The 14928-nt window shown below is 35.0% G+C and overlaps 1 protein-coding gene across 4 annotated transcripts in view; it reads left to right on the top strand.

The window, feature by feature from the left end:
* CFAP69 (cilia and flagella associated protein 69) overlaps positions 1 to 14928 on the top strand; it is a 73882-nt gene that overhangs the window by 32949 nt on the left and 26005 nt on the right. For all 4 annotated transcript variants that reach the window (XM_067746482.1, XM_067746480.1, XM_067746479.1 and 1 more), the window contains 7 exons: positions 2543 to 2692; positions 2801 to 2978; positions 4680 to 4803; positions 7067 to 7115; positions 7212 to 7333; positions 9580 to 9796; positions 12380 to 12544. In XM_067746482.1, coding sequence (XP_067602583.1) covers positions 2543 to 2692; positions 2801 to 2978; positions 4680 to 4803; positions 7067 to 7115; positions 7212 to 7333; positions 9580 to 9796; positions 12380 to 12544 — 1005 coding nt within the window. The remainder of the gene's footprint in view (positions 1 to 2542; positions 2693 to 2800; positions 2979 to 4679; positions 4804 to 7066; positions 7116 to 7211; positions 7334 to 9579; positions 9797 to 12379; positions 12545 to 14928) is intronic.

Raw genomic sequence — 14928 nt, 5'->3', positions numbered from 1 at the left:
GAAAGGAGAGAAGATATAAAATACATTTTTAAGTTATATGTTCCTTTAAATGGGTGGCAATAAGACTGGTAGAAAAGAAAGCTAACTTATGAATAGGGAAAAATGGGAGGACATATGAAGTAGAGAAGTGAGTAAAGAAATTATTAACTGTCAGATCTGAGCTATTGAGATAAACAGGAGAAAGTGTTTGGTAGATAGTAGACATTGGATACTAAAAGCAGAGACCAGAAATACAGGTTTGAAATTCACCCAAATAGAGGTGAAAATTGAAACCATCAGGGTGCTTGAGTTTTCCAGGAGATAAAGCATGTAAGCAGCAAGGGACCAAGAACAGCAACATGGAGAGTGCCCATATTGAGATCTGGGGAAAAACAAAACAAAACAAAAAGCAATCCAAAGAAACTGGCAATGAAGGAAGGTTCAGAGAGGAGGAGGAAAAGCTAAAGACTGCCATGTGTTGTGTGCCAGTGAATGAAATGTTTGATGAAGGAAGTAGTGGTCTCAGTGTCAAATACTGTAGAGGCTTCTGTAATTGAGGAATGAAAACGCCAACTGATGTGATATCTGAAAAGTTGTAGTTCATTTTTGGCAGATCTATTGCCATAAAGTGGTCAGGGCAGATACAGGACTAAAGAATGAGAGGATTGTGAGAACAGAGGCGGTGAATGCAGACTTATATATTAAAATCAGATGGAGAAGAAAAAGAAGGAAGATGGAGAACAATTCAACTGGTAGCAAAATCAAAGATATTTGGTTTTGTTATTATTTATAATTTTTAGGATAGGGAAAAATGAAGTTTTCCCCTATAGGCAGAGGAATAAGAAGCTAGTACGTGGAAAATTGGAGGGTGGAATTCCCAAAGAAGGCATGAGAGGATGGAATTAAGAGCACAAGTTTAGGGTTAACCTAGGCAATATATACACAGTCTTTTTAAAATAGAAAGAAAGGGAGACAAATGATATATAAGATATGACAGAGGAGTTAAGGTGCAGAGAAGTGAGGTTGATCTTAATTTGACCAGGCTCTGAAAATTGGGAATCTTAGGCAATGCTCTCACTAGCTGTCACACAGTTGGTTTCAGGTGATGGGCATGGCAGGATAGCTGGGACCACAGCTGAAAAGTCCTCAGTAGAGCAATAGTAAGAGATGTAGCCCTGGAGACAGGAATCAGGTCCATGAGCCTTAATATTACTATATCCTTCTGTAGAAATGTGAACTCAATATATAAAGATACAGTAAGTATAAAGTACATTTTGGTTGGTCCATGCATATGACAGGCTATTATGCAAATAAAATTATGATTTGGGAAAATATAGAATGAGAAAAGGCTTACAATAAAATCTTTAGTGGCTGCAGTTGAATGTAAAATTCTGCATATAGTATATTGTTAAAGTTATATGCATACATTAAAAATATCAGTAAGAAATATACCAGATTTACAATAATCTGTAACATAGTAGCTGCTTAATAGATCAAAAAAAACAAAAGAAATATACCAGAATGTTAAGGTTGTTCTCTCTGGATGGTGAAATTCTGCAACTTGTGGTTTTCTCTTTATATTTTTTAAATGCCTAAAGTGAGTAGCTAGGGCCTTACCATAGAGAACCCATCACAGGAGTGGACAGGGCCTTGTCCAGGGCTAAAGATCAAATTCAGAAAGACAAGACAAACTGACAGACATCTCAGAACTATGGCAAAGTTAAAGAATCTAGTTGGTCTCAAAAGTCAAGAAGTCAGGGAGGTAGGTAAGTATATCACTAAGAGAGAAAATAGCTGCGTCTCACGTGAGCAGGTACCCTCTGCTGTGTATTTAATCTCTCTAGTTGAGTGTAGTTGGTCAGGTACCTGTGCAGCTGTATCAAAGGAGAGGTGGTGTTTCTCACAGGCGCTACAGCAGAAGGAAATTATTATAAGACATGTCGCCAAGAATCAAACTTCCCTAAGATACCATTTTCACAAGCATTTATCAGAACAGCATTATATTTTCACCTCTTATTTCATCACCAAATTACGTAATTATGGTCCCTTGAAAGCACTAAAGTAATGTATTGACTTGAATAGTGAAAACATTTAGTATTTGTAATCATGCCACTTTCCTTCATGGAAAGGTATATCTAGAGAAAAGAAATATTGTTCTTTTTTAGAATTTAAGATACGCCTCCAACTCTGCAGTCCTATTTCAAATGCTACACCAGGGATCAGCAAACTATGGACCCCAGGCCAAAATTGGCCCTCTGTAAATAAACTTTTATTGGAACACGGCCATGCCCACTTATTTTTGTATGGTTTATGCCTGCTTTCATGCTATGGTAGCAGAGTTGAGTATTTGAGAGAGAAATCTTATAACCTGCAAAGCCTAAAATACTGATACCTGGCCTTTTATAGAAGTTTGTCAATCCCTGTGCTATACCATTTTAACATGCCATAAACTTTTTTAAAGTTTCTGTTATTGCTGTTGTTTAATGTTTACTCATTCTTTTGTTTAATGTAGATGATTACTATGTGAAATAACTGTACATATTTCTTCACTAATTGTTGTTAGGTTACCAGCAGGCTAGTTCATCATATAAGATTAAAATGGCTGAAGTTGGAGGATTGGCAAAAACAATGGTCCAGTCATTGGTGTTGTTTGAAAATCAACTTGTTGAGAAACTTTGGGTACTTAAAACTCTACAACATCTCTCAGCTTCTGGTTTGTATATTATTGTACATATTTGAACACTTCATTCTCAGCTATTTTTGTTTTTATCTAGTAATGTCAAGGCTGTACAGCATAAATAATTTTAAAATTTATTTTCAGAAGTTAATTGTACTTTAATGGTGAAAGCACAAGCAGCCAGTGGAATCTGTGCTCACCTCAATGACCCAGATCCCTCTGGACAGCTTCTATTTCGTTCATCCGAAATACTTTGGAACTTATTGGAAAAATCTTCAAAAGAAGAAATCATACAACAGCTTAGTAACTTGGAATGTTTGCTGTAAGTATATGTGGTTAGATAGGAATTTTTAACCTTAAAACGATAGCCAGTGACATAACTAAATTTTTTTTTTAATTTATGTTCAATTAGGCTTTTGATTCATGTAATGGCTATGTTTCTGGACATTTTTTTTGTACCATGGTATAAATGCATCTGCACAATAACAAGTCTTTTTTTTTTTCTATGTGGAAGGCTTTTAAAGTAGCTTGTTAACAAAACTAAATTATGTCCTTGAGTATGTATAAAGTAAAATTAGATATTTAAAAGAACTATTTCATTTGTTCATTTAGTAAACCTATTTTTGAGTACTTACTGTCTTCCAGATACTACAGTAAGCATTAGCAATAAAATATGAGTGAGCCTTTGAGTTACTTATTCATATATTCATCAAATAATTATTGTCTGCTCTGTGCCAAGTTCAGTACTAGGCTGTGGAAATACAACTGAAAACAATACAGAAATGGTCTCTGCTTTAACAGCACTTGCATTATGTTAAGAGAGAGAGACAAGTAAATAGGCAACTAAAAGAGAGCATACTAAATGTTATGAAAGAGATTACTGCAAGGTCCTTCATGTTCTCCTGAAGATGGTGGATCAGCACAGTTTTGTTTGCAAGCAACTGAACCCCCAACCCAACTGATATAAACCGAATAGGAAATTTTATGAGCTCATGTAACTACAAAGTCAAGGATAAAACTGGTTTCATGTGCAGCTGTATTCAAGGCTCAGCAAATATCAGGACTTGGGCCCTCTTCATCCCTCTGCACTATTTTCCACTGTGTTGGCTTTAGTCTCAAGATCCATATGGTAAGACCTACGAGGTCTAGCTTCACATAATCACAACCCCAAACCAAGCAGAAGATAAGACTTGCTATTCCAAAAGCTCAAATAAAATCCTTATAATTCAGTCCCTGTTGACCCTTAGTGGTCTGGTGTTGGCCATATGCCCATTTCAGAGTGAGTTACAGTGACAGAAAGAAGGAATGCTCTAACTCGCTTCCTTTTAGTTGAAGGCAGCTTTACAAGACCAAAAGTGGGTAAAGAGTGAATGCCTAAATAAACATAAGGGTACTATTATCACAAGAAGGGCAAGTGGCTCCTAGAAGATAAAGCAACAAATGTCCATTGTACAGGGAACCTGACCCAGACTTGGAGAGTTAATCAGCACTTCCTAATAAACCCTAATCTGGTATCTGAATGATAAATGTGATTTAGCAACACAAGAGTTCTGCATGCAGAGAGCATCCTAGACAGGGGAACAGAAGTGAAAGAAGAATTTAGCAAAATCAAAAAAATTGAAAGAAATTCAATATAGTGAGAGCAAAAAGTACAGGGTAGAATAGTGAGAGATGAAGCTAACAATGTTAGCAGGGACTGTAACATGAAAGGCCTGATAAGCCTTGGTAGGGAGGTAGGACTTTATCCTAAGAACAAAGAAAAGCCTTTAAGTATCAGTAATTTTAAAAAGGAAAATGACGTGATTGAATCTTTATTTTAGAGCAGTCACTTTGACCACCAGGTATAGATTGGACTGAGGGATTCTTATCTAGTCCCTCAGAGAACTAGAGGCAGATTTGTATAGAAAAGATTAGAAATATTTTGAAATGAGTAGTAAAATGTAAAAAGGGAGATTTTGTTGGTAGACACTTAGGTGGTATTTCCATAGAAATATGGCTTTAAAGATATGACTTCACTTTTTAGGGCTTTGAAGAAAGTATTTAAAAATCTGTTTACAAGAGGTCTTAGTCATTATGATCGTCAGCTTAGAAATGACATATTAGTGATCACAACAATTATATCTCAAAATCCTGGAGCACCAATGATTGTAAGTATGAATCAAATTGCATTTTAATTCTAATTGTGGAAGTGGTGGATGTGGGGGGAGGAGGGAGTCCTGAACTATGTTGTAACATTTATGTACTTTGTTGTAATGCCAAGTTATATTGTAATGTCATTATGGTCACCAGTATACTTGCACTCTGCCAGTTATTCTTTGCATCCCTTTGGAAGGTTGAGATCCTCCTCATGTATTATAATTTGCTCACAAATATAATTTACTCAGCTGGGCATAAGACCTAAATAGACATTTCTCCAAAGAAGACAAACAAACGGCCAACAGGCACATGAAAACATCCTCCTCATTGCTAATTATTAGAGAAATGCAAATCAAAACTACAGTGAGGTACCACCTCACACTGGTCAGAATGGCCATCATTAAAAAGTCTACAGAAAAACAGGGACTTCCCTGGTGGTCCAGTGGGTAAGGCTCTGTGCTTCCAATACAGGGGGCCCAGGTTCAATTCCTGGTCGGGGGTAGGGGAACTAGATCCTGCATGCATGCCATGATGGAGAGTTCGCATGCCACAACTAAGAGGTCTGCATGTCACAACTAAAAAGATCCCACATGCCGCAACTAAAGATCCAGCATGCCCCGGTGAAGATCCCACGTGCTGCAATTAAGACCCGGAGCAGCCAAAATAAATAAATATTAAAAAAAAAAGTCTACAAAAAACAAATGTTGGAGGGCGTGTGGAGAAAAGGGAACCCTCCTACACTGTTGGTGGGAATGTAAATTGGTGCAGCCACTATGGAAAACAGTATGGAGGTTCCTCAAAAAACTAAAAATAGAGTTGCCATATGCTCCAGCAATCCCACTTTTGGGCACATATCAGACGAAGCTATAATTTGAAAAGATACATGCACCCCTGTGTTCATAGCAGCACTATTTACAATAGCCAAGACATCAACAGATGAATGGATAAAGAAGATGTGGTATATATATACAATGGAATACTACTCAGCCATAAAAAGAATGAAATAATGCCATTTGCAGCAACATGGATGGACCTAGAGATTATCATACTAAGTCACACAGAGAAAGACAAATACCATATGATATCACTTATATGTGGAATCTAAAAACAACACAAATGAACATATCTATGAAACAGAAACAGACTCACAGATATAGAGAACAGACTTGTGGTTGCCAAGGGGGAGGGAGTGGGGGAGGGAAGGATTGGGAGTTTGGGATGAGCAGATGCAAACTATTATATCTAGGATGGATAAACAGCAAGGTCCTACTGTATAGCACAGGGAACTATATTCAGTATCTTATGATAAACCATAATGGAAAAGAATATGAAAAAGAATATATGTATAACTGAATCACTTTGCTGTACAGCAGAAATTAACACAACATTGTAAATCAACTAGACTTCAATAAAATTTTTTAAAACACCAAACAGTCAAGGAATTTATACTGTGCAAATGGGGAGAACGTCCTACATAGCTTCCTAGTCAAGGTTGTAATGTGTAGATGGGCCTATGTTTCTGTGGAAGCCCCTGGTCAGTCAATAAATTCTCATTAGCATCCTTGCAAACATTCAGGTGAATTCCATGAATGTGAGTCAATAGGAATAACATCTTCTCATTTTAAAGAAACCATATGGATCTTAAGGTAGTAGGAATATATAGTTGCCAACTCAAAAGCCCAAGGTTTGTCCCTATAAATTCTCCCTAATGTCCGAAGTCCAACTAGGATATCTCTGTCAGGAATGAGTTGCCTCACGCTGAAATGTTTTCTGGTCATTCTTCAGGGCTTTTCATGTTAAGTAGGAATTGTTTGTTGTCTCTTGACCAAACCTTTGACATATTTGAGAGTGGTTGGGGTCAGGGTGGGGAGCCAGGGGGTGTTTAAGAAGAAAAGCTGTTGAAAATAACTGTTTTCTTCCCTTCTTTCGTCCCTTGAAGGTATAGATAATGAATTACATAAGTTACTTCTAGCAGTACGTTTTGGGTTCTTACCAAATTTTAAACAGTATCTTGTAAAATATTCATAGAATAATGTAATATATTTTTTAGAACCTACAGAAGTAAGTTTAATATTAAATAAATTACAAGTTTATCTGGCTATATGCTTTTATTTTCTTTCTTTCATCCCTTATTATTAGTGCTTTATGAACTCAGATGAATGACAAGGAGAGTCTGATAAAAAAATACCTATATATTAAGTAAATATGGGCATCTGTAACTTAATTTCCATATAATTAATTCATCCTTCTGTTTATTTTGTGTATTTATATTAGGAGTGTGGCTTTACCAGGGATTTGATACTATTTGCAACATTTAATGAAGGTAAAAACCATAAAACTTTCAACTTATAATCATCTTAATGAGTCATACATCATTTCAGCTTTTATTTTACTCTGCCTTTTTTTTCCCCTCTCACAGTTAAAAGCCAAAATCCTTTAGTGAAAGGTCTTAAGTTTTCTAATTCCTATGAAGATTTTGAGTTGAAGAAATTGCTATTCAATATAATTGTGACCTTTTGTAAAGATTTATCTACTATACAGGTAAAAAGTAATCAAAATAAAATTAAAATTATCTCACTTTGTAGTATCACTTTTTAAAAGCCACGGCTGCAAATCTTTCATCAGCCCATATATTTACCATAGAAGGTAACAAACTCGTATTCACTGGAATTTCACTTTTTCAAAATTCTTATCTATTAATGAACAGTGAATTTACCTAAATTTAAACCACATAAACCAAGGAAAAGCAGGAAAACCGTGGAGATTTATTTATATATTTAGAGCTCCTGAATAAGAGAACATAAACTGAAAGAAAATCCATATAGGCCCACCCAGCCTAATAGTCTATCTTTGATCATAGTAATGAGGGATGATTTTAATGCTGGAGGAAATTGCTCATCTCTATGCTGCCCATCTAAAACTGTATGAACCTGCTTTTTCTCCACACAAATCAACCTCCTTATGTACATATTTTTATTACCCATGAATTATCTTAATACTTTATATCCTACATAAAGCATGGTGTAATTTGAAGAGCACTGGAAATGAATTTCACTTCTGTCTTATCGCCTACTAGCTGTATGGCCTTGGCAAAGTCACCTAAACTTTCTGAGGCTCAGTTCCTCCTTCTGTTGTGAGACTGAGATAAAGGCTTTGTAAACTATAAAGCAACAGAAACAAATATACTACTTACTAACAATTCCATTAGTTTAGTTATTACTGCATTAATTGAAATTTCATTTTAGTCTTAAAACTCTTTCAAGTTCCAAGGGAGGATTCATTCTATCAATTTCATTAGTGATAATATAAATGTGGTATAATATGGTGGTTAAGGCTTTAGTCAGGTGGAATCCAGTGCTGTCGCTTTCTAGCAATGTGATCTTAAATACATAGTTTAGAGTCTCTAAATTCCAGTTATCTCAACTTCAAAGTGGGGAAAACACCTATCTCATGGAATTATTATGAGGATTAAAAGAGCTAAAAACAATTTTTTTTGGTAATGCCACTTTGAAGCATATACTAAAAAATGCTCAGAAAAAAACTGTCTTTACAGTTATAACTTTATTATTCATATCAAAAATGTACACTCCATAGAAGCTAAATGTATTTTCTGAAATGCAATATAGAAAATCATTCAATAGAATATGGTTTATTATTATAGTGGCGTACTATATAACTATTAAAATGACAGATACAAAGATAAGAAAAGTTACACTATAGTTTATAAACCAATTTTATTTGACAACAAAGTCAAATGGCACAAAGACTGATAAGCTTCTTAAAGCACTATGTGAGCAATGGAATCAACTAATTTTTTTTCTGTCATATGTTTGTGTTTGTGGCTCAGTAATGGTAGTGATAATGAATACGTGTACTGTTATATGCAGTTCACAGAGTATTTCAAAAAAATTATCCACTTACTACTTACAGCAGTGCTAGAACTAATTGTTATTCTTGTTTTCTCAGTTCTAAATCTTGTGCTCTTTCCATGTGGAATAGTAGAAAATTTAGAAAAATTCATAGATTTATTGTGAAAAAATCTTTGTAGAATAATGCCAGATGAAAAGAAAATTGAATAGAATATAGCACATGGTGTGTTACTATCTTGTGAACCATAAATATATATCAATCAGAATCAGCTATAATATTAACTTGATTGTCATATTATAATAGCTTTGCATTTTTGTTTTATTTTTATTGACATCATGGATTCAGTACAGTTTTAAAATTCTTGGCGTGTAATTAACTATGGCTTGTGACCTGACTGGTATTCACTGGATAGAGTATTTGTATAAGTTCTGTTGCCTATGCTTAAAAATAGCCATAGTCTATTATCATAACTTCAGACAAAATTGACTTCTTAAAGTATATATACAATTGAGTCTCTGAAATGTTTCCTTTAAGAAACAAAAGTAAGGAAGACAGAAATAACCACCAGTTTATTTGCTCTAAATTTTCGACTCCTGTGGTTTTATCGTAAGCGGGAGGTAAACTGCATATATAAGCAGCATAGATTAAAAAAACTAATACTTATTTTATATTATTGTCAGCCATAGAGTGTATATCCCAGAAAGGGGGATCATAGTGAACTGTTGTTATTAGTGAGTTTGGTTTTGGGTTTTTTTAATTTCTGGTACTTAACATAGCTTGGAATCTTTAGGAAGAAAGTATTTTGAAATGATCATCAATAACACATCAAATTGGAAATCTTTTATTAAATTTTCTTATATTAAATAAAATTGTTTTAATTATGTTTCTAACATAGTACTTTTTGCCCTTTCTCATAGCTATTAATTGATGGCAAAGTTATTTTGGCTTTGTTTACCTATGTTAAAAAGCCTGAGAAACATAAAATAGTTGAATGGTCTGCAGCACAGTATGAAGAATTACAACTGCACGCAATTGCCACTTTGTCATCAGTGGCTCCTTTTTTAATAGACGAGTACATGTTGTATCAGGGAAATGCTCACGTCCTTGCATTTTTAGAATGGTGTGACGGTGAAGGTAAGTGGCCTTTCAGATTCCTGTCAAAATTCTAATCTACATATTTCAACTGAATGGTGGTGTAGAAAAAGAAATACAATTAAAAGGAGAACTAGTAGATCTGGCCTTCTGTGATCTTAATGTATTTAAATGGTGTTTTAAGGAAAAAAGCCTGAGATTTCATTTATAGTCAGACATTAGTAAATGTTAGCATAGTTGATGCATACCTTTCAGTAAAATTAATCATTCATATAAACTGATTTAAATTTTTATATTATTAGGCCCATCCAATAATTATACTGTCCTGTAATATTTTAATTAATCATTCAACAAATATTTATTGAATGCCTACTAGTAACCATATATTGTTTTAGCTACTAACGAAACATTTATGTTCAAAATAAATGAAGTCCATACCTTCATGGAGCTTCAGATTTAGATCTCTAACCACATGTAGTCTGCCAAGTTAGCAGAGCCCCAATTTGTATGAATATTTCATTTCAATTTTCATAATTCTTAGAAGGGAAATAAGAAATACATTCTTTTTTTAAAAAAAATTATAAGTAAGATACTGTATTCTTCTCTGGTAGTAACTTTGCTCTGGAAATAATTTTGTATGGTACATTTTCATTAGATCAAGAATAGCACTCATCCATGAGGAAGAAAAAATTATAGCTTATTTTTATTCTCTAGTTTTTAATATGCTGAATTACTAAATTTAGTCATGTTAAATTACTGTGCATTAAATAAAACAATTTTCCTGTCTCTCCTTTATATTATTTATGTTTACAGAAGTCTATAAGGCAAAAAAAAGGAAATGCTGCCTAACAAGAAGTCTGATAGCTAACAGTTATTGAGTACCTACTATGTGATAGGCCTTAACCCCCTCAGCAGTATTAAACCATTTAGGCCTCACAACAAATCTAGGAGTTATAGGTTCTATTATTAGCCCTGTTGGTCAGTGGGTAGAACTCAGAGAAGTTAAATAACTTGTTCCTTGCCACATAGTAAGTGATTTAATGCAGGCAGTCTAGCTCCAGAATCCACATTTCTAAACCTATACATACTACTGAGAACAGTATTTTGAACTTTTTTTTTTTAGCATTAAACAAAAAGCTACTTCTAAAAGAACCTTTCAAAGAAAGCATAGTATAACGAAGAAAGAGAACTTGCCTTGTTATTTATCAAGACTGACCATAAAGCTATAGTAATTAAAATTGTATGGTACTTGACCAGGCATAGACCAGTGGAATGGAATATATGGGAGGTTGGCATCATCAGAGATGATATTGCCAATCAATGAGAGAAGGTTGGTTCTCGGGCAGTTGGCCCTCCGTGTGAAAAAATAAAAATTAGATCCTTTCAACTTGTTTAAAAAAGTCAATTGCAAAATGAATTAAAGCCCTAAATGCAAAAAGTTAAACTGTAAAAATCTTAGAAGAAAACATGGGAAATTATCTTTATGATAACAGGGTAGAAACAGACTTTTTAAATACAGAAGAGCTTAACTATAAAAAAGATTATTAAAGATTATTAAATGTATTAAGTACTGTAAAACAGAAATATCTGTATTACAAAATCTGAATAAGATAATCTATAAATTGAGGGAAGACATTTACTCACCACTCTGACTGATAAACGATTAGAATTCAGGTTCATAAAGAACTCCTACATATCAAAAAGAAAATAACTCAGTAGAGAAGTAGGCAAACAATAGAGATTGCCAAGAAAATTCTTCAAAATTTTTGGAGAAAATTTCAAATTTTCAAAAAAAATTAAAAGACACTCAACCCCACTGGTAATCAGAGAAATGTAATCACTCTGCAAATTAAGATAACAATGAACTACCATTTCACATTTAATAGATTGGGAAAAAATCTATTTCTTATACATTGTATCCATATAACCACTTTGGGGAACAATTTGGCAACTTTAATAAAATTCCATGTGGGTATATGATTCTGGTGTCACAGGTGAAACACTTCTCAGTGGGAACAAGAGGACATGAACTAGAATGTTCATTGTAGCAATTTGTACTAGTGAATGGATAAACTTATTTATAAACTGGTTGTAGAAAGCAGTTAAAACTGAGTGACCTAGATCTACTTGTAACAATGTGAATAATTTCAAAAATACAACGTTGAGGGCTTCCCTGGTGGCTCAGTGGTTGAGAGTCCGCCTGCCGATACAGGAGACACGGGTTCGTGCCCTGGTCCAGGAAGATCCCACATGCCGCAGAGCGGCTAGGCCCGTGAGCCATGGCCGCTGAGCCTGCGCGTCCGGAGCCTGTGCTCCGTAGCGGGAGAGGCCGCAACAGTGAGAGGCCCGCGTACAGCAAAAAAAAAAAAAAAAAAAAAAACAACGTTGAGTAACAGAAACAACTTACAGAAGATACATACAATAATGATACATTTGAGTAAAATTTAAAAACATATTTCTGTACTGGAAATAGAAAGAGGAGGGGGATGGAATCATATTTACTTCTCTAAAAAAAAAAACCCTAAAGTATGACAAAATTTTAACATCTCTTTAAACTTATATAGATATAAAAGATGTCTAATCTAAATTTCTTGATGTAAAGTAACTATTAATATTTCTCTACAGATTCCTTCTTTAGTCATGGGAACAGTTTTCATGGTACAGGTGGCCGTGGAAACAAGTTTGCCCAGATGCGTTACAGTTTAAGACTCTTGAGAGCCATGGTCTACCTTGAGCATGAGACCATACACAAGGATCTTTGTGAAAAGAGAGCAATTCAGCAACTGATAGGTAAAAACGTAACATGTTTGTGTCCTGATGAAAGTAGAATGTTTATAAATTAGAACTTTTGTTTGAAATGTTTTTCTACACATTTATTTTGTCCTATATCTGACAAACTCCTGAATATTTTCTTGATTTTTGTTTCATACTGTTGCTATAAATTAGTTTGTCTTTACTGAAACATCATGATCACTTATCCTTTAAACATTTGTTTACTTAATTCAGATACTGTTTCATTTAGGATTATCTTTATCTTTTTTTTTTTAATGGGCTAGTGTTATATTTCACTATTCTAGGAGTAAGATCACCACTTTTTGGCCAGGCCTTTTGGAGTCATTTTAAAAGAGGATAACATTACATTTTCCAGTGCATTTGACATTACCAGAACACTGGTACACTGGTGTATACAGAAATGTACATAGGTTTTCTGATATCAGGATATCCTTAATTTTCAGCTTAAAGAGTTGACTGTGCTAAGTCACTTTATCTCCAACATACATACATGCGAGCTCAGTGTAAAATTCAGAACCCCTAAGCAAAAGCTTTCTACCTTTTGTTATTTAAAAAATAAATAGTTCTCTGGCCCTAATCTTTCCTGACTTTGAGAAGTAAGAGCTATATTTGTCATATCCATGTTCAGTGACTGCCTTATGAGAAGGTGATATCATTTGCTGGATGTCAATTAATTACAAATGCTTACTCAAAAACTCTTCTACCTGTTCAGTGCCTGCTCTTCCATCATTAGTGGATTGGTGTGGTGCCCTCTAATAATAATACTAGTAAGCAAAATGAGGATACTGAAAAGGGGGCTAGGCAAAAACATTCACTTTCTTGATGAGTTTACTGGGGGATGACCAAACCTGAAAGTAGATTTTATCACTTCTGTGCACATTTCATGATACAGAACTCAGTGTGAAGGCCCCAGCCTAAATGGATGAATACAATTTTCCATATATCCAAGAAGAAGTCTTAATCTTACCTGGGTAGCAAGTGGGGAAGGGAAAGCAAATAGCAAGGGTTCTTTTCTTCTCAGGACCTTTCCCTTTAACTTGAAAGAAGCTGATCTTTATTATGTGAGTTCCTAGGGGCAGGAACCTTCTCTTACAGAGTCTAACAGAGGCTCTATAGTAGAAATAAGCTCAACAAATAGTAATTGCACTGTAAATGTAAATGTTTATACACCTGTTGTGTAGGCACTGGTGTCATAAACATGTATAGAACAGAACTCTCAGGACCTTGCCTTAATGAAAACAAAAGGAAAGATGTATGTCATAGAAAGATAGCATGCATTACCCTGCACTGTTAGTAAGGCACCTAGTGAGTAATACAGCGAGTAAATGCCACAGGGTAGTTTTCAATGCTGGGCAATCTTAACGAGAATCTTTATGAGTTAGGGTGTGAGGGTAAGGCTGGTTTCAAGAGGAAAGAGAGAGAGAGAGAGAGAGAGAGAGAGAGAGAGAGATGGTCTTTCAAGCAAGGGGACAGCATAAACAGAGACATGAAGCCAAAATATACATGATGATGTGTTCAGAGCTAGCTTAAGTGGAGTCAAAGTTTTATGAAGACAAATAATATGAGATAAAGTTAATTGTCTAGTCAGAGGCCAAGCTAGAAAGAGTTTTGAATGGCATACCGTAATAGAGTTTGAACTTCATTCGCTTTAAGCATGGGGAGCTATTAGTGGTTTGGATTAGGAAAGTTATATGTGCAATGCTATTTTAGAAAGAGGAAATCTGAAAAATATATCCAATGGTTAGAATAGAGCAAGGAGAAGGTAAATGTAGGGAGTTAAAGGATACCGAAATATTAAGAAAATAATTCAGTATTAACATAACATTTATTACAGACAACAGGGAAAGTGACATCCCTGTACACAGGTAGGAAGAAGAGGAGATAATCTAGAAAGGAGAAGCAGATGCAAGGCCAGCCAGGTTGGATTCCTAGAAGGTGTCCTAATAAGGGAGCATATGCCCTCTGTCCATGGCATGCCTCTGCCCTGGTCTCCAGCATGCTCACCTAGCCTTCCTAGCCTCTGATCCTTCACCTGCTGTAATTCATCCTAACAGGACCAAGAATTGTCCCTTCAGAGCCAACAGTGGAAATAGGCTGTGATTTCCATGGCCCTTTTACTTTGAAACATAGCTCCACACCTTCCTGCTAATGCCAGTGATCCCTTAGTAACTGAGGAAAAATGACTTTTGTTCATTATACAAAGCTTAAAGGAAAAGTCCTTTTTTGAGGCAAAATTTTATTGTGAATGACATTCCATCAGTGTAAATGGCTATTTTCAAGTCTTTTAAAATTTTGATTGGAAGGAGAGCTTTTAAAGAACATGGGAATATTGCTACCTAAGTTGTTGAAGATGCCTTCGAGTGGACATAAGGAGACGATGC

Source organism: Pseudorca crassidens, chromosome 8 (assembly GCF_039906515.1).
Source record: "Pseudorca crassidens isolate mPseCra1 chromosome 8, mPseCra1.hap1, whole genome shotgun sequence".
NCBI classification, from domain to species: Eukaryota; Metazoa; Chordata; class Mammalia; order Artiodactyla; family Delphinidae; genus Pseudorca; species Pseudorca crassidens.
The sequence above is the reverse complement of the archived record's forward strand: the minus strand, read 5'-3'. Positions and strand labels throughout refer to the sequence as shown.